Consider the following 24,224-nt stretch of genomic DNA (forward strand, 5'->3'; position numbering starts at 1 on the left):
TGCCCCTGCTTGTGTTCCCTCTCTCTGTCAAATAAATAAATAAAATCTTTAAAAAAAAAAAAAAAGAATTTTTAGGAACCTAGTTCTATGGGGCTGGGTGCATAGCAACTTACTTCCTGCCAAATTAAATCTCCCACATATTGTCTTACCATGAATGATCTGATTAAACCCTGTAAACAGCTCTTTGACAAGCATCCTAAATATGCATTGTTCACACTCATTTTCGTTTGTCCACCATCTGTGCAGCTATGGAGAGGAAATATATATCTGGGTACTGTGGACAGTTCAAATTCATATTTGATACAAAGCAGGTCAGTTTTTGTCCATCTGAACTATAATCTTTTCATTCCTTCAGAAAGATGCACTGACAGCCAACTATGTACCAGGCACTTCAGGGGGATGTAGCAATAAAAAGACAAGAACTCTGCTGTCCTAGACCTTATATATGGGAATTGGGGAAACAAAAGATGCATTTAAAAGATAATTTCTGATGAGTACAAGTGCTATGAAAAAAAAATGTGAAGGATCTTTGAGTAGGTGAGCATAGGATAGGAAGGGGTAAGGTCTTACCGAGGAGATGCCGTTTGAGCTGAGTCCTTTATAGTGAGAAGGAGTCATCCCTGGAAAGATACATGAGAAAAAAACAAAATGCACCAGATAAAAGCAGGAACAAACTGCATTTGTTTGAATAACAGAAAAAAAAAAAGGTTTTTGAGTCTATATCAGAATAAGCTGAGAAGAGAGGCAAGAAATAAAGTTAGAAAGACAGGTAGGGGGTGCCTGAGTGGCTCAGTCATTAAGCATCTGCCTTCAGCTCAGGTCATGGTCCCAGGGTCCTGGGATCGAGTCCCACATCGGGCTCCCTGCTCGGCGGGAAGCCTGCTTCTCCCTCTCCCACTCCCCCTGCTTGTGTTTCCTCTCTCACTGTGTGTCTGTCTCTCAAATAAATAAATAAAATCTTTTTTAAAAAAAAGAAAAGAAAGACAGGATCCCAATCACACAGAGCCTTATATGTGTGACCATGTGATGCACTGTCCAAACCAAAGACATATTCAAGAATTGAAGGGGATGTCCCTACTAATTATACCAGGACAATGGGTATAAACCCAGAATTTCTCATATATACCAAGATTTATAGTTACCCTGCTAATATGCCAGGAGTTTGAATTTTATCCCAGAATAATTGTGAGCCCTTAGATGGTTTTAAGCAGGAGAGTGAAATAACTTGATTTGCATTTCATAAGTAATCATTTTGGCTGCTTCTGAGATGGATCAACTTTAGAGACTCATAATGTAATCCTGAGAAGTGATATTAGCTTGAATGGTATTAATAGAGCTGAAAAGGCAGTCACTAATTTGGGATCTATTTTGTAGACAGTGTAGACAAGACATGGGTTGGATGTGTAGGGGTGAGGGAACGAGAAGAATAAAAGCACCTGCTGGGCTCTGGCTCCTGCCTCTGGTGAATGAAGACATCCTTTCCTGGGTTTTGGAAGGACTGACAGAGGAATTGGTTTCAGAAGATGGGAGTGAGTGGAATGAGAAGTCTGGTTTTGACCATATTAAGTTTGAGATTTCTCTTAAAAATACAAGTGGAGCTGGAATATACTTTCTTTTCTTACTCTGTTTAGAACAGCTTTCTGGCAATATTATCTGTATCCTTAATAAAACAATGTGGAATGACATTCAAATATTCTACTGAAGTGATTTTTCACTTAGCCTCTTCAATTATATCTTGTTTTCACTATCTGGTGTTTGAAATTGCTAACATTACCAATTGCCTTTCTAGGAAAGTATAGATCTGGGTGAAATCATGTTCTCCCTTTGTTATTTGCCAACTGCTGGACGTATGACATTGACGGTCATCAAGTGCAGAAATCTGAAGGCTATGGACATCACTGGCTCATCAGGTATGTACACAGTTGGCTAGTGGGTCAAGGGTACATTCCAAATAAAACATTTCCTATATCCAGAATTATATATGGCTATTGAATTTGAGTTCATTTGTTTATAGTGGCGTATTAATATCAAAGTAGAAAAAGAAATTACCAAAGTACTCCAAATCACCTCTTGTGTTTACATTATCATTACAAAATTTTTAAAAGATGTTATCAAATAGGTTGACTATGAACTTGGATTTTTATTTCTTTCTCTACCAATTTTGTTCTCAAAAATTCATAATTTACCAATCACTGCCCTACTTCTAACTAGTCAGTTGCTTATAAAAAAAATCCTTGACTTCAAGCTTGCATTACCCTACAAGTATGGAAACACACGTAGACTGAATTTATCTCCCTCACCTGATCTGCAGAGAAATAACAAGTTTCCAAGGCCATCATTTGCAGCATTCTTACCACCTTTCAAAATAAAAATTTGGGCAAGCGTAGGGACTGAAAGAAATAATAAAGTAAAGGAATGCTTCTTGAAGTTTCTTAAAGATGTTCTTGGAGGAAATTTCTCTTTCTGTGCTAATTTTGATGAAAAGGTAAAGCCACATCATGCTCCTTTATCCCTTCGTTTATATCACTACAGTCTGGAGGGGTGTGTGTTAACTTAACATGTGAACTCTGGCACAGCCCTACAGCAGAAAAAATGATCAGGACAGAGGAGGGAGGTCAGTAAGCATTCGTCAGATTAAACAAATAAAAATGGTAGTGGAGATACAGGAAAGGATGACATGGGGAAAGGAATCTATACCTTTGTGGTTCTTCAGAACAAAGAAATAAATTAAATTTGTATTATAAAAAGCATGAGAGAACTCTAAGTTCTAGTGTAGAAAGGGCTCCAAGATATACTAAGTGAATAAAAAAAAGTGAGGTGCAAAAATAAATATGGATGTCATGCCCCTTTCTGTGTAAGAATGGGGAGTGTTACAATATATATTTATCTTCTTACTCTTTGCAAAAAGAAATAGAGTGACACAGGAAAACTAGGGGTGGAGAGAGACATGTGGGAACAGATGGGTGGGAGCCTCCTCATTGTAGGTCGTTCTCTATCATCTTCACTTTTGAACTGTTTTGTGAATAATTTTTTCATTTTTCAAAATTTGCAACACATCATTGATATATAGGTAGAAAGAAAGTAAATTCCACATTTATTTTGGTGAAAAAGTCTTGGGTCAGTAAATGTTGAAGATTTTAAGCAGTGTACTTAAATTTAAGCATTTAAGCAAATTATTGTTTATCCTACTCTTTCCACCATATATCAAAAGAGATCAAATTTTGAGACAAGCAGACAGCATCAAAGTTGTAATTAAGTGCAAGATTACTTTTTGTTTATATGAAGTTTTCATGGGAGGAGTGCCTGCTCTGAGAACACCACCTCATTAATTCTCACAAGAGGTTTGTGAATCAACTAAGGAACCAGTAAATTATCCTTGTCACTGGTGGAAAAATGTCAGAGATATGATGGGGGTGGCAGGGAATAAATATGCCTTGTTCCCATTGATAATGAGAGGTCTAGGCCTGGGGCCTCATACACAAAAGAGTATCACAGAAGTGAGTTTCTTCCTTAGAACATACTGCCTATTATTAAAAAATTGAGAAGTAAATGGGAAACAACCATTGAACATTGCCATTTTACTTTGTTTTCCTTTACTTACCCTATTTCTAGCCAGAAAATATATTTTTGCTCCTTGATGGAAATGCTAATGAAATATACAGATACATTTTTCTATTAAAAGGCATAAATTCAAGTAAATTTATACTGCCATGATTTTGGCTTATTCTAAGGAAATGAGACTTATTACTACATTGGTGGAAAGAGGGAGAAAGATGCAGTGGTGCTACTGTTGGAGGGCCACCAGAATGAATGGGGAAAAATAAATGAACGTAGAGCAGGCACTGACTGTTTTAACCAGCTAGCGTTCTCGCCCCAGTGCCAACACCCCCTCCCAAAGCCATGCCTCCTTCTTGTAAAAAGGGACAAAAGTAAGGCTTTTATAGAAACTTTCGTATAATACTGCATCATTTTCTGTAATACTGTAACAGTTTTCCTACTTAAGGTGGGAGAAGTAAAAATAGAGATCAGTCAACTGGGGCAGAACTTGTTAAACATTTATTTGACCCTTTGGCCCATAAAAATATACGCCCACTAATTTTTTCCCTTTCAAGTCGGCATCATATAGACAATGTCATATCAAGAACCTTCCTTGAGAACATCTTTAAACCAAATATTACCTTTTTTACTGTATATTAGTGTTTATAATTAAACACAATGTATTTAATATATTTGTAGTGATCATTTCTTCAGCCTGAGCCCCTTATCAAGCACCAACACTATGACTGTAAAATGTAACTTCTTATTTTAGTACCTTTCCAACAACTGAGGAAAATTCTAACTTCTACTCATTGTGGTTACACACACACACACACACACACACACACACACACACACATATGCACTAGATACAATGTTACTCTTTCACAAATTTTAGTCTTCTTATCCTAAATCATTTTGAAGGAAATTAACTTCAAGGCAATTATACTTACTTGTTAGGATTACATTCCCTAGAAATCACTTTTAACAAAATGTGTCTTCAAATAGCTGTGACTAGAAGACGTTATTATAGTTCTGCCCTGGCTCTTGATAGACTAGTAGGTTTTCTCTGTTGTATTAAAAACAGATAAAGTTAGTGCTTTTTTGGTTCATTCAAGATAAATTCTTACATTTAAAAGAAAGTGTTAGTCTATTGCCTCTAAATAAGTCATTTGAATTTAAAACTGATAACACTAAAAGGCTTAATATACTACTTTTTTTATTTAGTAGCAATTAACTACAGTTTTATTTATACTTTGTACTAGTACTTTCATTTTAATGAAATTACCTTACCATTTCTAGATCCTTATGTCAAAGTGTCTCTGATGTGTGAGGGCCGAAGATTAAAAAAGAGGAAAACAACTACAAAGAAAAATACTCTAAACCCTGTGTACAATGAGGCCATTATTTTCGATATCCCTCCAGAGAACGTGGACCAGGTCAGCCTCTCCATTGCGGTCATGGATTACGATAGGTATGTACATGTATTTCTCATTCACTGAAGAACAGCCATGTTTAGTCATATGCAGAGCAAATTCAACTTTCCAGGTTATTTACTGCTCCAACAGTTTTAATTTAAAATGGAAGAGGAAAAAATTATTCATTCACAATTCATTTTTCCCATATTATAATATTTATTTTCTCGTTTCCAAAAGAAGTCATTCTTAAGTGAAGAACAGGACACCGGAGGCTGGTGAAAGAGTAGTGCAGAAGTAATATGGAACCCATTACAGAAAGCACTATAGTGACGTCTTTTTACAGTAACAACAAATTACAATCAATGGAGTTTGTTTTCCCAGCTGGGCTGGAATATGAATATCATAATTCTTACCCAAGGGCAAGTTATATAATCTCTTTGGGATTCACTTTTCCCATTTGTAAGACATTAGCATAATACAGAACCATTAACAGTGAGTATTAAGGGTGGAAGGTGAACAATGGCCATAGGGACACAGCCTTGATGCCTTCACATCGATCTTAAAATGTGCTTTGTAGGTAATTCTTTCAGCTCACACCTTTTGAGTCCAGTCTTTCATAAAATAAATTGCAAACTCCCAGTTGCAGCTCTGACGTTTCTTCCTGCTTCAGCTCCAGCTTTACTCTCCCACTCTTGCCCTGTTGAAACGTCACCCTGCTCTGTGATCTCATCCCACCCAGGCTTCACAACCCTGCTCAAGTCACCCCTTCTGTGTCTTTCTCAGCTAACCAACCTCTTCTTCCTCTGAACTCTTGTCCCACTAAAGGTTCACATCTCTTATTTGGCCCTTGTTATATACTTTGTATTGTTTTACCTTTTACATTTATAAACCTTTTGGAAAGGTATACTGTTATGTTTAACCTACAAAATTATCAGCATAGAGACAGTGTTCTACTATGTTTATTTGTTCTAATGTATTCAAAAGGAGTGCTTCATTTTATGGTATCATGAAAATAGTAGTAACCAGGACCCTATAACCTAGAGAAATTAATATGCTATTCTCTGGCTCAGAGCTAGAAAATGAAGCACTAAGAAGTGAAATGATTTATACCATCTATTTGCAATTAGTTTATATCACAGTTTGGAAAAAAAAAAGTCACTATTTAGAGAGAGAAAAGTCTTGAATTAGTTAAAATTTCAAATTCTAAAAATGTTGCAGGGTTTTCATCAGAAGCCCTTGTTCTGCTTTCCAAAAAAGTATTCCTATTGATTTTTCACAGTGATTGCAGATAAATACAACAGAGCATTTGTCATGCAGACAATTTCAGGGAAATGGATCTTGACAATATACAGAACAGAAAGATTTTAAAAATTATTCCCAAAAATATGCTTGTTTGGGGGCACCTGGGTGGCTCAGTCAGTTAAGCATCTGCCTTCAGCTCAGGTCATGATCCCAGGGTCCTGGGATGGAGCCCCACATCGGGCTCCCTGCTCCACAGGAAGCCTGCTTCTCCTTCTCCTCCCTGCTCCTGCTCTCTCTCACTATCTCTGTCTCTCTCTCAAATAAATAATAAATAAAATCTTTTTAAAAATATGCTTGTTTGGGAAACTTCATATGGAAGAAACAACTTACTAAACATTCATATCTATATCAATGACAGGAAAAAAGTAATGAAAGGTCCTAAAATCATCTCAAAAGTGTCCTTAGAGAAGTCTGTCAAAAGCACGCTGCAGAAATGCCTTTAAATTATATTCCATTCTTGAGAAGAAACTTAGCACATGCACACTTGAGTCAACTGTCTTGATTCAGATCCTGCCTCTGCCTCTTACTGTGTAGAGGTGGGTCCCTTAACTTCTGGGTGTTTAGTTTCTTTATCTGTAAAATGAGGTGATGATAATGATACTGATGGTCATGGTGTGAGAATTAAGTGATTCAGTACATTTACATTACTTATGACAGTGTCTGGCACATAATAAGCTCTCAAAATTATTAAGTATCATTGTTATTTTGATTTGTTGCTGTGAAAACAGGACAGGAATAAAAAATAGCAATGTTGTGCAGTATGCTCTGGTGCTGTGCAGTAATAAATCAAATCCATAGTACTGAAGATAGCCCTACCCTGTTTAATTGTAGTACAAGTAGTGACATACGCTGATATGTCACATAGAGTCAATTGAATACGGTCATTTATACAAGAAGTGGGTATTGAGCTCTTGGTAAGAAACCTAAGCATCATTATAAAACATTAAGCCTTGTGGAAAAAAACAAGATGTGATTTATATCACTTAAAGTTAATAGTAGTGCTGCTAAAAAGGAAACTCAACAATATAGGTAAGGAGCAGCCGGCATTTCTCATTCAGTTTTTTTGTAAAATGTGCTCAAGTTACAGAGAACTAAAATGGTTTGTGTGTGCTCCTTTTACAAATTCATATTTGAATTGAGATCCTGTGTAGGAAATTTTGTTTACTTAAGATTTTTAATTTGACCTACAGTAGTTTAACCTGCAGGATCATTTGGAACCTATCATAAAATCTAGTGTTTAAATCACATGTTTAAAATTCTGCTAAGCTGTGTGAAACTCCATTTATCTTTGAATGTTGGAATGAAAGTGTAATATTCTCCAAATCGTAGGGTAGGACACAATGAGGTCATAGGAGTGTGTAGAACAGGCCTGGACGCTGAAGGTCTTGGGCGAGACCATTGGAATGAGATGCTGGCCTATCACCGAAAACCAATAACACATTGGCACCCCTTGCTGGAGGTATGCTGTGGTTCCCGGGCATCTACCCTCTTTTTTTTTTTTTTATCTCTTTTGCCTTATATATTATTTATCTGCTAACATTCATCTGTCATTTTATATATTCACCTATTTTTTTTAAACATTGCTCTTACTTCCATCCCACATACTCTTTCATCCCAGTATTCAAAGTTCTGTGTGCCTTGTAGGATTTTAGAAACCACTAAATTTTCTGGGTTTGATATTCCTTTGGACAGTAAGCTCATAAAAATTGCAAGTCTGTCATTTTCTTTGTATAGCCTGAAAACTTGTATCGATGAGTGATAGAGCAGTCAAGTAAATTCATTACTAACTGGAAACTGAATTTTGCTGCTTCTCTTTTGTGAAAACAGCCACCTCACCTAAACTTTCCTAGAATCCCTAAATAGAAGTACTATCTTCTAATACAACTCCTCTATGTAAAGGGACAGGTATATCTCCCAATACTCTGGGCAGTAAGTAAAAGTGCTCACAGATTTTTAAAATATCGAGACATCAGCTTGCCCAAGTTCAAAGCCTGGCTCTGCTGTGTGACTACATTTGGAGAACTTTGGGCAAGTTCCTGTAACCTCTGTACACTTCTGCTGTTAGTTTGTAATAGTAGCAAACTCAAAGAGTAAAACTAAATAAAATGCCAAATTTTAAGTGCTTAGCACGGAGTTTGACATAATGTTATCTCTGATTATAATTACTATTAATAGTTATATTAACCAGAGGTATCAACACCAGTTTCTGTCAGGATTTTTAACCTTTAAGTTAGTGGTCAGTCTACCTGATACACCGAATGTTGCTAGATGGAATGACTTTCTTTCCCAAAGATGATTGCTGGAGACTCTTGAAGAGTCACAAAGTCTTTTATGTGACCTGATTGAGAAGTAATGCAGGTTCACAAAAGGACGTGGGGTAGATGATGGAATTTCTGCAATTCGATTAAAAGAATAGTTATGATGGGGTGCCTGGGTGGCTCAGTTGGTTAAGCGACTGCCTTCGGCTCAGGTCATGATCCCGGAGTCCCGGGATCGAGTCCCACATCGGGCTCCCTGCTCAGCGGGGGGTCTGCTTCTCCCTCTGACCCTCTTCCCTCTCATGCTCTCTGTCTCTCAAATAAATAAATAAAATCTTTAAAAAAAAATTAGCTTAAAAAAAAAAAGAATAGTTATGATGGCCACATAGTAAGTGAAGAAGGCACTGCCATCTGTTCATGTTCTCCTTCTTGTTCTGGCTTTAAGCACTGGCTTAAATGAAAGAGGCAGCACAGTTTAATTAACTAAATGTCAGTGGACCCAGGTTCTTTTCAGCTTAGTCACAAAAATGTGACCTTGGCTGTGTTACCCAGTACATTATAGGGAAAATTGGATGAACACTGTATGAACACTGCATGCTCAGTCAACAGAGGTGAGATATTCTCATGGATAAGATATCTGTTTATATATATTAATGTTCTGACTCTTTATCTCACTTCGTTTAATGTAAATCATAAAAGACACACATACACAAACATGAATGCCCATTCACACAGCACTTTCCCCTAGAGTGCTTCAGAAGTACAAATAGATGTATTCAGCAAGTCTTGGGAAAGTTGGGTTTCATGTCGGCGGTGTGTGTTGTCTAAAGTATAAAGTATACTCTACTTCTTATTATACAATCACTATCCTTTTCCTGCTTCTCATCTTGCTTTCAATTAAAGTTTGAAAAGCGACTATTAATTCTAAGACTCTAGACATGAGAGTAAAGTTTGCCGGGCACAGAATCACACTGAAAAGTGATGTGGGATCTAATCCTTGCTCCTCTGGCTGTCTAATCCTGAGCAGATCACTTGTTCCGTCTACAGCTGGATTTCTCCATATTTAATGAACATAGAAATGCATGTCCCTACAGACTTCACAGGAATTATGTAAGGAGAAAAGAGATAATGTGAACAAGAACTTTTCACTAATGAAAAGACAGGGGTGGTATATTATATTATAATTACTTATGACTGTTACAGAAGCAGCTATACATTTATCTGGTGAAGAGGAGCTCTGGAATAGGCATATGTTTGTGTCTCAAGACATGTCAACACTTTTCAGTCATTGTAGGACATACAGGAAGAACAAGCTACATATGGGCCTCAGAAGAAGATCCCAGATATTTTTCTAGCAGCTGAGTATCAGAGGACAAACGGGACTAAAAGACTATGTAAATGTACTTTGTCTAGCAAGTAGCTCCTTTTTTCCAACTCCTGCACCTACATTCATTGGTCAAACAGAATATATGGACTAGAGACCTAAGAACTGGCTGGATTTTGCATTTTGGGAAAGTGGTGAGTGTATAATCATATGTTTTATTGCCAAAGAAGGGATTAAAATGAGAAGGGAACAATTATTTGAAAACCGGGTAAGTTGGTGGGACAGAGACTAAAGCATCATTTAGAAAATCTGGTGACTTGTACCTTGTCAAAAGTTTATCCCATTGTAACTGAACTTTTTAAATACGCATAATATTTAGGGACCATGAGAAATTTTTCATCAACACTCATAGCTCCCATTAGCCAAAGTCAGTCCCTCTTGTCTCATCATTTGCCCCTGTAAAAATCACCTCCTGCCTTAGAGCAAGTGCAGTGCGGTCTCTTGTGCCTTGAGCCTTCTTGCTCTTACCTAGCAGTCACCCCCCCACTACCACAAACCATTAATTATTTGACAGTAAGAATTAAAAGCCTATCATCAAATGTGAAAGGAGTCTGCAGTCATGAATAGTTGTGTGTGCAGTGCTGTGGTGCTTGCCAGTTGCATCATGCTCTGCCTACATCTCCATGAGACGCCTGTGCCCCATCACGCTGCCTGAGAAGGTGAGTTCCAGAGGGTAGGGGGAATTATGTCCATCCTCTCTTCAGAGACATGCGTAGCATGGGTGAATATGCACTATTAAAAGGTAGCGGCAAGTACCCACTTTATTATTTTTTTGCACTAGATCATGCCTTATGAAATTATTGTCTTTCAGTTACCTGGCCGAGCAACCAGTTTTGATAGTCAAGGATCCTGTCCATCACCCAAACCACCTTCCACACCATAATGCCTCCAAAATAAAGACCATTATAATAAGGAACCAGGACCCTGTGCTCATCAGATCAGAAAAAGAGTGGAAGGTTTGATTTCCTCATTTAAAATATATCTTGATAATGAACAAACTTGACATATAATTTTTCATTTACTTTTTTTGTCTGTTCATTAACTTCGGACATCTTGATATATTTTACTTGAATACAAATATACCTTACTTGCATAAGGCATTTTATTTTTCATGTCATATGCCTGTTAGCACAAAGAGTGTTTTCATTAAGTTGCAATTCTTTGCATAAGTAAAGAAATGCGTTCCTTTAAAAGAATCTGTATTTATCTAAAATTAAATATAGTTTATGCTGCTATTGTATAAAGTAGCACATGTCACGTATGTATGGTTTTGATCTTGTTACAACAATGTTAATCTCTAGTTGTGTAGATGGTTCCATATAAACTTTAATGGAAATTTTGAACTTAACTTACACAGCATTAAATCCTTGGGCAAATTAATGTTACTTATCTGATAATATATTCTTTCATTCTCAGCAAATTACGTCCTCAGTGAGGTTTGGCTCTGCTAAACTCAGAACTTGTTTCTCAAGCTCATTCTTTAAAACATACAGATAATGTTATAATTTAAAGAACAATTTTGAGTTAAATTTAAGAAGTAATACTTAGCATCTGGAAAATGGAGGTTGAACCATTTGGGCTACCATTTTATACTGTCTTAATGTTATTACATTAGTTCAAACATCTGTTGAACTGTTTAACTGATACTTTAAAAATTCTAATACTCTTTATCTCAAATGTAGCATTAGTATCCCTAATGAATAGAATCAGAAATTGTTTATTTTTTAAGTGTTTGTAAGGTTCTCAAGTACTCTGACATGTATATTTTGTGACATGAAACTATCATGTAGATCCATATTTCTGACAGAACATACTAACAGACACCAAAGGGACAATAAATGTCTGTGCTCATTGTCAATTAGATTGTACATAGTAATGGTGACTTTTAAACCCAATCAGAAACTAATCACTAGAATTGGTTATTTTCCTAAAGAAGGGATGACTTATTTTTCAGAAAATTACATAAATATACCATAAATAACATAACTTCCACATTTAATAAAAATAAAAATAATTCTAAAGGCCAAGACACATAGTCCTTTCATGAAAGGATCAAGGATCAGGCCAGGAGTTGTAAAAACTATGCAAGTGTTTTTACATGACAGGACTTTCTTTTAAATCAGGTCAACTTTTTATTGTCTCCTTCATTTCTGGGCCCTATCAGAAGGTATCCATATTGAATGACCCCAATCTTATTTTTGAGATATATACTATGGATAGTGCATATTTCAAGATTATCCCAAGATAGAAGGTTAAAAGAACAACAACAAAAAAAAGAGCAGGAAAATCTGTACTTAGAATATAAAAACATATTCATCAGAATGAGAAAATTTTATCAGCAGTTATAAAATTTTGATTTTAGTAAAATTTCTTATTTCTAAATATTAAAAATTTAAAAGCTGTGAAATTTTGTGGCATCTCTCGTATGATGGCATTACTGTTAATTAAGATGTAAATATTTTACACTTTAACACTTTAAAGGCAAACACAGTTCCCTAAAATTTTTCAAGAATGCCTGTATCATCCTAGTAAAAGCAAGTATTTCTAGATAGCATTAGCTGACAGAAAATAATAGAAGGAAACTGTTTGAAAATACCTATCTACCTTATGAAGCCTAAAAGAACCATTTGCTATAGACAGTCTGACTGAAGATGACATTTCCATTTTGGAATTCTTTGTTTTACTAGGAAATAAAAATTGTCAAATGGGAAGACAAGTTATACTCTTAATAAAATGACATTTTTGCAGACAGATGTTTTATTAGTAGATATAGCTGCAGCTTACAATTAGGTAGCAACTCTATTTCCTGAGCATAATAATAATTTTCATCTGAAAACATATTTTAAGGACTTTGTATGCATTCTTAGAAACTCTTGCTTTTCTTTGCCTCCTATGGAGAAAAAGCTAATGCTTGTGATGAAAAACACAAACAACCAGCCAAACAGGAGACTTTACTATGGGGATTATGGATTAAAATATGAATATGTTTTTAAGGTAATTTTTAAAAACTGTTTCATAGGGACTAGAATAAGCTCATCATGCCCAATATTTGTTGATCCTGTGAGGGAGATGAAGGAGAAACAACCACAACTTTTTCATGCAATGCATGAGGGAGGTGTACCCTCCTATCCATAAAGTGTGATCATTTCAGAGGATATTTTATGTTATAAAGACATAATCTTACCACTTTCAATACAACACACCCTCATTCTCTACACAGACACATCCATGCAAACCTATATTATCCTCCTCCTGTGTGTGATTGAAGAAGGAATGTTTTTAATTTCAGTATTTAAAATAAATTTTGATGTTATAGATATCCACCACTAATTTGTGTGGGACAACACATTTTGATGAGAGCACTGACCCATTCTAAAGTCGAAGTTTAGGTATATAATGAACACCTAATTTCAGGGACTATTCAGGGACTTGTCAAACCTAAGTCTAGGGAAAAGGAGCAAGTCTTGATTCATTATGTAACAATACTAATGTTCTTTTTGGTTTTTTAATTTTATTTATTTATTTATTTATTTGTGTATTTTACCCGATTCACTAAGTAATCAGGGGAATGAGGAAATTTAATATGAAAAGTATGCTAATGTTTGAGGAGTGTACAATCTTCTCAGAAAAATCTGAATGGATGCTTTTTTTTTTTTTACAGTGGTTTCTTAATAATATGTTTCTTGACAGTTTTAATTTTGTTAGGCTAGCCGTTCTGGAATTTTGTTTCACATGTAAAAACTCATGATATTAATATAGTCACAATTCAGTAAAAAATATCATTATGACTATGCCAGGGAACTAGAGACGGGAATGCAGAGCCAAGCATCCACTTTCTTATGCAGTTTTGGGGAGTGTGTGCATGTTCTAGTTACTGCAGGGAGATCACAACTGATCAATACTGACTCAGGTTTTAGATAAAAGCAAATATTTGAACCTATTTGATTGTGATAATTAACTGGCATTTCCACCCGTGTTTATTTTTATATAATGTTTATTATTTTAAAATTTTGCAGACTCAATAAGGAACTATCAATCTCATAAGACTTTAACTTAATAATTGCTTTAAAAATGAAAAAGCCAAACTTTCACTCCCTTCTCAGCTTTTGCTATCCATAAAACAGAATATAACTTATTTCAGAATGAGTTCTCAAAAGAGCCAAAGGCTATTAATAATAAAGGGACACAAAATCTTAACTTTGAACACATGGTCATTTCTTTACCTCTTTAAAAAGAGTACTTGATGTTAACTAAGTAGATATATTTTCATGGAATGCAGTTCCATCTGATTATTTCTTGCCACCTTAGTTGTGATTATTACCAGATAATTTAATTACCTGATAATTGAAACAAAACAAAACAAAAAAAGAGTTGATAAGGAGTTAAGAAAGTCATTCAACCTCTACTAAATCTAAAGAAAATGTGGAGATCTCTTTTCTTCACAACTTTTCTTGAAGCACCTCTGGTTGTTCTGATGTACTTTAATTGATCTAAACTTCTATAGTTTTTAGGCTAAGAATGTATTGCTGCCAGTAAGAGATGATGCAAAAGCACAGAAAGTAAATAATTTAAAGTGAAAGTCTACATAACTAGATGGTAGTTAAACACAGATTTTAAAGCACATAGAAATAAAGATTTTGAATGCAAAATCGAAATCTCCTTTGTACCACCTTTAACTTCTAGTGTAAGGTAAATCCTCTAATACTGCTTAAAAAAACCCATGACACAGAATTTTAATAGTTCCTCAGTGACATGGCTCAGGATATGATTCATCTGAACCTACTAAGACTCATTCTTTAAAAGAAAATAGTGAGTTTATATTTTACATAGGAAACAAGCTGATTAAACGAAATTCTGTTTCCAATGTATTACTTAGCGATGCTCTTTAAGGTAAGAATTTTCTATTTCATTAAAAGACTTTTCCTATATTTACTCAGTTTTATGTTAATCAGCGTGAATGGTAATTTAATAAAAGTTGCATTGGCGGGGTGCCTGGGTGGCTCACTTGTTAAGCGTCTGCCTTCTGCTCAGGTCATGACCCCAGGGTCCTGGGATCGAGCCCCGCGTTGGGCTCTCTGCTCAGCGGGAAGCCTGCTTCTTCCTCTCCCTCTGCCCCTGCTTGTGTTCCCTCTCCTGCTGTCTCTCTCTCTGTGTCAAATAAATAAATATTTTTTTATAAAAGATGCATTGTAATACTTGTCATCTTCCATTAACAGTTAACCAAAAAGATGTCTATTTGAACGGTGGCAGTAAATTAATATTCAGTTCAAGTGTTTTCTTATCAAAGTAAAAAGGCGTTTTCGTTTCACCCTGTTCATCAGGAAGGTGGGTAACCAGGGTTGGATTTGATGGCATGACAATATCATGCTATAGAAACTTAAGAAAGTGCTAAATTAAGGGCTGAGGTGAGGTTTAAGGATTTATTGAATGCAAACATTTTGAATACTAGAAATGGTGACTGAAAAAATAAGTAGGTGTTTAAGAGACAAGATAGGCTTCTTTATGCTTGAAATGATTTAAATACACTCCTACAAGGAGGAATTGATTAGAATAATTTTATTTTTATCTACACTGAAACACTGGAAATGACTTGCTATTGATAGATCTAGAGGTACAGATAGTATTTATATGGAAATGTTTTCATCTCCAACTGAAAATAATAACCCTCTCCATAAGTCATAAGAACCCTCTCCAAAGAGGTCATAAGAACCCTCTCCAAAGAGCAAACTATGTCTGATCTTATGAAAGGGTAAAAATAGGTCATTTTTTTCAGAAATTTTGTTGCGATTTACATCTGCTGTGCATAGAATCCGTATTTACTGTACAGGGTGGTGGATTTCAATTATTCAATTTCATATTTTTGTTCCGTCAAAAACAATTTAATGCATACAAAGCATATTATAGAAATGAATGAAAAATTGTTAAGAGAAGTAAGTCTCAATGTTGGATGGTTAATGCATTGGATTTTTGTTTTTGTTATCTATTTCAAAACTTTTTTTTTTTCCCCAGTCTGACCATCAATACAGGGAATTATGTTTGGCAATAATTTTGCTGTAGAATAAAGTTTGTGAACCAAAACAACAACAACAAAAACAGTATAATCCTTAAGGCTGTGGACAAGCTAGCCACAGAATTGGTCTCTATAAATATTGCATGATTTACTCTCTTTGTACTATCTGTATCTACTCTATATAGATCATTTTGTGGGTTCTATTGTTTTTCCTTATAAAGACCCTTTAAGCTTTCCATTTAAAAGACAGTAATCCCCAGTATGAATAGCTTCATAAATTCTATCACTGTATAAGAATGAAGTAGGTGAACCAACTTTAATATACAAAACATTTGCATTTATAGTTTTTTATAGAGTCCAACCCAAGTTCATGTCATTTGCATTGACTTTCTGTTGACCCTTCCAACTGAGAGAAGTGATGGGGTTCATCGGCAGTATATGGGTAAGTTATGGAACACAGTGAAGTGAGACCTTCTTCCAGAATGAAGAATCAAGAGGTCAATATAGAAAAGAGCTGCCTCACATTGTAAATGTGATGATTCAACCAACAAATAGTCCATGATATTTGCCAATTATTTAAACTGCCAGAAAACACAAACATTTTTCATTCACACATGATATTGAATAATTTAGATCCATCATATTTGATCTTTTTTGGTATCCTTCAGTCATTGTTCATAAGGTGACTTTTTAACTGGTTTGTGATGTAATACGTAGCCATTGTTCAAATCAATATCTTTGACTTCCGCATTATAGAGCAGAAATTTTAAAATCTTTTGAAATTCGTGTTTCGGGTTTTTGTACATGGTAACCAGCCATTTGTGAAACTTGACCACTTATAATTGTATTACTTAGAACAAATGTTTTGCAACCACCTTTAAAAGATGTTATACATTTCAGTATTTTTACAATGTCTTCTTTAGAATGTGTGGGAACATATTTGTCAGGTTCAGATGAATTATGTAACAATGAAACCTCAAAGCTGTTATGAAGTCTACAGTTTATGATTACTTTTGTAAAAGAAAATTGAAAAGCACTTGAAATATAATTTTACGGTTTCATATGTATTTTGAAAAATAAATAGAGTGATTATAAATTATTTTTGTCTTTGAAGAAAATACCTTTTTAAGATTTAATTTTGAGACCTTTGCATTGCTAAGTTTTACTTTAGTAGTCATTGTTTTTGCCACTCATTAGAGAGCCGTGTGATGCATCTATCAATAATTCATTAACACGAGCAACTGAATGTATCTTAAAAATCTCATTTAAGGGGCACCTGGGTGGCTCAGTTGGTTAAGCGACTGCCTTCAGCTCAGGTCATGATCCTGGAGTCCCGGGATCGAGTCCCACATCGGGCTCCCTGCTCAGCAGGGAGTCTGCTTCTCCCTCTGACCTTTCTGCCTCTCATGTGTTCTCTCTCTCTCTCATTCTCGTTCTCTCAAATAATAAATAAAATCTTTAAAAAAAAACTCATTTAATACACACCATTTTTTTTGCAAAACTTAATTTAAGGTCCTGGATTATTTCCATCAAGGAGTAATGAAACAATCATTAATCAAATGTTAATACTACCTACACATGTTAGCTACGTTTTTTTCATCTGCAAAAAGTCCCTATAAATAGCAAGTGATCCAGTAGCTGGAATATACCAGTTATTTTGTTCATTTGCTTCTGTTTTTCTTCAGATTTTCAAAATGATTTTCATTAGGAACATTGGTGTCACAACTAGTCTTAGGCGGTCAACACAGCACGTGAATCAAAGGAAATCATGATCATTGATAAATCAGATGTGCTATACTAGAATCATCACTTTAAAAAAAAAAAAACAGCTTATAAGAAGAAGCAAGTAAATAAATCTGGATAGAATGCAAGATAGTTAGTGATCTGACCTGTCTGGCCTTACTTAAATTTCTACACCCAAAAAGTGTGCAGCACCTAAATGAAATCCAAGTTGCTTCTGAAAAAAGCAATTAAATGTCTACTTTTAAAGATTGTTTTTGTTAGTATTTCCAAATATCTCCTCAACAAATGTTTATATTTCTATCCACACTGATTTAAAATTTACACTTCCACTAACAATATAGGATAGTTTCTAAGTACCCTAGTCAGTACTTGGTAGTGTTATTATTCAAATCTTTGCCAATTTGAACATGACAAAGATGATATCTCTTCAGTGTTTTAATTTGTATTTCTTTTTTTCTAGTGTTATTGATCACTTTTCATATGTATTGATTGGAAATTTGGATTTCATTGTTTAAGACTTTTCCCATTCTTCTATTAAATTTCTTCCTTACTGATTTTTAGAGGTTGTTATCCCATTTTTTAATGCATACAAATTCTTCATATGATCACATCTTAAACATAGCTCCATTCTGCTAACCAGAAGGCATAATAATTAGGTTATGATCATATAGGCAACTTATACTATATATGATGAAAAATATACATTAAAAAATATATATGAGAAATATAAAGCAAACTGCAATCAAAAGTTAGCATCTCTTGAAAAGCATGAGTTGTTATCTTGACAATTTGGGCTGTCACCACCAATGTATCTGACAAATTGAAAGCATCCAATTCATGGGTAAGCTATTTAAAATTCCTTTGTGTGCAAGATTTGAACAGTTTTGATTCTATCCACTCTTATAAAATAATACAATAGGAATATATATCCATTAATGTCTACAGAGAATAAAACCAAAAATCTGAATAGTAACCACAAATAGGACAGTTTCTGGTTTTTTAACCCACTTTTCCTCCAAATGGAAAAAATCATCCAAAGTTCCAAATATGACTATGAATTATGTGAACAGAATCAATTCCCACTTTGAATGCACTTAGTGAGTTTAATTGTTAGCTTGTATGCATTTTCATGAGCAATTTTTTGAGTGTGAATTTTCAGAACGAATAAGACTGAACATTTTATCTTAAATGGGAAGCTACACCTTAGTCAGAGATGGGAAATCAAATCAGAACATAAAGGAACTAACATGTAAGAATCATACTGAGAACACAAAACACAAACTGGCCACCAAATTGCACAATTCCTGAGGGTATTGATCACACTGTAGTGTATGTAAATGGTGCCTCCTGAAGCACACGAATCTAACCAACTTAAATTAGTGAACAACAGAGAAGCAGTACTAAAAGCCATAGAGTTACCTCAACCAGAAGCTATAACTGAAAGCGAGGGTGAAGAATTAAAGGAGAGATTTTTGTTGTGTTTTGTTTCAAATTGGGCATATTGCCTAAAACACACAGCTCATGTACTATGCACCAAGCACTGTGCTCACTGCATACCTTATCCCTAATTTATACAAAATCCCTATGAAGTATTATTATGACCTTTTTCAAATGGAGAAATTGAGGTTCAGATCAATTAAGTGGATATACATAATATTTAATGGTAGAGCACAGCTTTGAACAAATGGTTAAGCCCAAAGTCTGGGCTTTTATTCTCTACATGTCATGAAATATAAAAGCTCATATTTATGCAATTTAAAAATTTTTTCATGGATGCTGTTTCTTTTTTTTTTCTTTTTTCACACATGCTGTTTCTTGGTCCTTACCACAAAGCGTGTGAGTTTTATCACTCCCATTTCCCAAAGATGGTGTTTGTGATTGAGAGAGGTTAAATGAAAGCTCGAAGTCATGAAGTAGATGGTGGGTCCAGGCCTCAAATCTAGGTCTCTGGCCCTCAAACTGCATGCACAATTTATTAGCTGATGCTTTCTCAGTAGAACACAACACTAAACATGCTATGAAACAAAGGAGAATTTACTGGCTTTTTTTGCCTCTGTAGGTAAATCACATAGATGAAAGATATAGAAACTTCATTGACTTTTACTTTACTCATCTATAAATTGAGATCAGTTTTGTCTGCTTGATCTACTGATTAGTTAATGTATATGTCATTTTTATAATGTGTAAACCATTATGCAAATAGTAGGTACTGGTTTTTGTCACCAATACCATTCCTATCATTAATGCCTAATGTCTATGGATGGAATAGATATTTGTAAGAGCCATAAGCTGGGTGTACATGCAGATCAAGTTGCTAAATAGAAGGGAGGAGATACCAAATTGACCTTGACCTTACAGAAAAGGGCAAAGAAGGGAAGAGAAAGAGCATGGTAAAAAGCTTAGGTCCTATAAGATCCTGCTAATCATATCTCATTTTTAAATTATTTTTCCATTGCCACTATTCTAGTTCAAGCCATGAAACCTCTTTTCTGAGTTTTATAAATCTTGCTAATTGTTTTAAAAACCTCCAGACTCTCATAGAAGTCACTCTCTACTGCCTAGTGCCACCTCTAGGAAATACATCTTTGTACATCCCATATCCTTACACAAAAACCCTAAATGAATCTTAAAGGAGAAAAGAATGGTATTGGAACATCTGGAAATACAGTTTAAAAATAATAATTTGAAAACCTACTTCATATCATACATAAAAGTTAATTTCAGATATATTGGACCTAATTGTAAGTCTTAAGCCTATAAAGCTTCTGAAAGACCAAGCAGTATATCTTCATGACCTTGGGGTAGGCACACTTGGCTAAAACTTTCTAGTTTCTTAGAAATAGCCCAAGACAATTATGAAATGTCTTAAAAATGGAAAGATATAAATTCCCTCCAAATTGATAAGCAACTCAAAGTTTCAAAGCCACTCTAATCAGAACCCAAATGAGGTTTTTTTTATTTTAATAGAACTTGATGTAAATGTGTTTAGAAAAGTAAAGGTCTATGAACAGTCATATTGCTGAAATAGAAGGAGGAAGAGCTGAGACTTACTCTAAAAATATCATGGCTTTTTCTGAAGGTATAGTGATTAAAACAGTGTGACAATAGTGCAAGGTTAGACAAATTGGCAAAACAAATTGAGCAAAAACATGTCAAGTAGATGTGGAAATTAGATATGTGACAGAGGACATACTAGATTGTGGGAAGAATGGAGCTATTTTTTAATAATTACACTTGTAAGAATGGTTATTCATAGGGAAAAATGAGTCCACATACTAAATTCAACTTCAAATGGCATTAAATGTCAAAAACTTTCAAAATTTTATTGTAGAGTATAAATTTTTTAGAGACAGAAATGGTTTCTTAAGCTAAAAAATATGCTTGACATTTTTTAAAAAGACCAATAAATCATATTACATTTAATTTGATACCAAAAGCAAAGGCAACAAAAGCAAAAATAAATGGGACTACACTAACTAAAAATTTCTGCACAGCCAAGAAAAGCATCAACAAAATGAAAAGGCAACCTACTGAATGAGAAAATATTTGCAAGTCATAAATCTGATAAGGGGTCAATATCCAAAATATATAAAGAACTCTTCTGACTCAATAACTGTAAAACAATCTAATTAAAAATTGGGCAGAGGAACTGAACAGACATTTTTCCAAAAAGGACATAAAATAACCAACAGACACATGAAAAGATACTCAGCATCACTACTCATCAGGGAAATGCAAATCAAAACCACAATGAGCTGTCACCTTACACTATTAGAATGGTTATTATCAAAAAGATAAGAAATAACAAGTGTTGGCAAGGATGTGGAGAAAAGGGAACTCTCCAGCACCACTGGTGGGAATGTAAATTGGGACAGCTACTATGGAAAACAGTCTGGAGGTTCCTCAAATATTAAAAATAGAACTACCAGCGGCTCCTGGGTGGCTCGGTCAATTGAGCATCTGACCTGGTTTTGGCTCAGGTTGTGATCATATGGGTCATGGGATCGAGCCCCGCATCAGGCTCTCTGCTCAGGGGGGAGTCTGCTTGAGATTCTCTGCCCTGCTTCACTGCTGCATTCGTGTGAGCTATCTCTCAAATAAATGAATCTTAAAAAAAAAAAATAGAACTACCATATGATGCGGCATTTCCACTCCTGGGAACATATGCAAAGAAAATGAAAACACTAACTTGCAAAGGTATCTGCACTCACCCCCCTCCATGTTCATTTCAGCATTATTTACAATAGCCAAGATATGGAAACAACCTAAGTGCCCATCAATAGATGAATGGATAAAGAAAATGTGAACTATATATGCAATGGAATATTAGTCATTAAAAAGAATGAAATCTTGCCACTTACTGTAACAACATGGATGGACCTCGAGGGCATTATGTGAAGTGAAATAAGTCAGACCAAGAAAGACAAAGATCTCATTATGTGTGGAATCTTAAAAAAAAAAAAAAAAAAAAACTACTCAGCTCATAGATACGAAGAACAGATTGGTGGCTGCCAGAGGTGGCGGGGCGGCGGGGGAGAGAAGGAGTTGGGGGAGGGGGTTGTGGTGTGAAATTGGTGAAGAGAGGCAAAAGATACAAACTTCCACTTATAAAATAAATAAGTTATGGGTTTGTAATGTACATCATGGCAACTATAGTTAATAATACTGTATTGAATATTTGAAAGTTCTCAAGAGTACAGATTTTAAAAGTTCTCATAACAAGAACAAAAAATGCTGTAACAATGTATGGTGAAAGATGTTAACTAGACTTACTGTTGTGATCATTTCACAAATATCAAGTCATTATGTTGTACACCTGAAACTAATAAAATGTCAATTATACCTCAATTTTAAAAAAACTTAATTTGTCATTATCAAAAAACACCTTTAAAAAGTGAGAAGGAAGCTCAAATTGGGAATAAGATATTTACAACACTTATGATTAACAAAGGGTTAGTAGCAAGTTATATGAAAAAAATCTTACAAATCAATAAGAGCTTAAATAACCTAATTTAAAATTTAAAACATGAAAACCATGAAAGGTATTTTAAGGAGGAGGAGAAAATGCATATGGGCAATAAACATACAAAGAGATGTTCCATCTTATTCGTCAAGGAAATACAAATCAATATTTTTAACTGACAAACTCACAAAGTCTAACAATACCAACTCTAAAAAGGTGGTGATTAATAGGATTCCTAATACATTTTGTATAGGGGAGTAATATTTGGAAATATCTATTAAACACCCACATACCCAGGATGGAGCAATTCCACCCCTGAGTATAACCCAGAGAAACCTTTACTCATGTGGATTTAGTAGAGAGGTACAAGAATTTTCACAGAAACACTGTACAAATAGGAGGCATAAAAGCAAGAAATGACCCATATGCCTATAAAAAGGGTGCTGGATAAAGGAAGTATGGTATATTCAACAACAAAATATTACAGAGCAGTGAAATCACTAAATTATTTCTACCTATGACATGGATAAATTTTAGTAACAAAATGTTGACTGAAAACACAACTCTGAAGAAGTTATGTATACACCTTTATATAATTTTTTAATCTCTAAAGAATATTGTAACATTGCAAACAAAAACTACTCACAAACTAACTTAAGAGAGCAATAGAATAAAAACTGTGATAACTGAATAAGAATATACTATAAATCAGTGGCATGAAATTTAGGTTCCAGAAATAAACCCTCATATTTATGATCAATTTTTGACAAGTATGCAAAAATAAGTCAATGAGGAAACAATTTTCAACAAATAGTGCGAGGAAAAGTCGATATCCCCATCAAATGAATGAAGTGGGACCACACAATATACAAAAACTAACTCAAAATGGATCAAATACCTACATGTAAGAGCAAAAATGATAAAATTCTTAGAAGAAAACATAAGCGTAATTTTCCATGACCTTGGATTTAGCAATGATTTTTTAAGTGTGAAAACAAGAGCACTAGCAATCAGAGAAATAAATAAAATGAATTTTATCAAAATTAAAAACTCATGCTTCAAAGGATACCATCAAGAAAGTAAAAAGACAAACTAATGAATAGGAGAAAATATATGCAACTTATATATCTTATAATAGACTTGTGTCTAGATATATAAGGAACTCTTATAACTCAGTAATAAAAAGACAAAGAACACAATTTAAAAATGGGTGAGGGATCTGAAAAGACATTTCCCCAAAAAGACAAACATATAGCCAATGAGCACTAAAGAAGATGTTCAGCATCATCAGTTATCAGCATCATCAGTTATCAGGGAAATGGAAATCAAAACCACAATGAGATACCATTTAACACCAACTAAAGTGTCTATAATTTAAAAGATAACAAGAATTGACAAAATTGTAAAAAATTAAATGGAAGCCTCATTGATGGTAAATGGAAATGTAAAATGGTATAGCCAGTTTAGAAAATTATCTGGCAGTTCCTCAAAATTGTACACATAAAGTTATGACCCAGCAATTCTACTTCCTAAATATTTCCCCAAGAGAAATATAAACCACATGTCTGCAAAAACACTTGTACATGGATATTCATAGCACCATTATTCA

At 34.6% G+C, this 24,224-nt stretch overlaps 1 protein-coding gene across 2 annotated transcripts in view; it reads left to right on the forward strand.

The window, feature by feature from the left end:
- Positions 1–16,942, forward strand: part of SYT10 (synaptotagmin 10) — a 68,385-nt gene extending 51,443 nt beyond the window's left edge. The window contains exons 4-8 of one of the 2 annotated variants that reach the window (XR_012373934.1): positions 1,790–1,910; positions 4,840–5,011; positions 7,587–7,716; positions 9,719–10,033; positions 10,711–16,942. Coding sequence is in view for 1 of the 2 variants with exons in the window: in XM_025879536.2 (XP_025735321.1) it covers positions 1,790–1,910; positions 4,840–5,011; positions 7,587–7,716; positions 10,711–10,782 (495 nt within the window). In the remaining variant the exon portion in view is untranslated. The remainder of the gene's footprint in view (positions 1–1,789; positions 1,911–4,839; positions 5,012–7,586; positions 7,717–9,718; positions 10,034–10,710) is intronic. The other variant, XM_025879536.2, reaches the window with a different exon arrangement.
- Positions 16,943–24,224: the final 7,282 nt, after the last annotated feature.

The sequence above is a fragment of the Callorhinus ursinus genome, unplaced genomic scaffold (genome assembly GCF_003265705.2).
Source record: "Callorhinus ursinus isolate GAN/ISIS: 27379988/994484 unplaced genomic scaffold, GSC_fseal_2.0 scaffold27, whole genome shotgun sequence".
Classification (NCBI taxonomy): domain Eukaryota; kingdom Metazoa; phylum Chordata; class Mammalia; order Carnivora; family Otariidae; genus Callorhinus; species Callorhinus ursinus.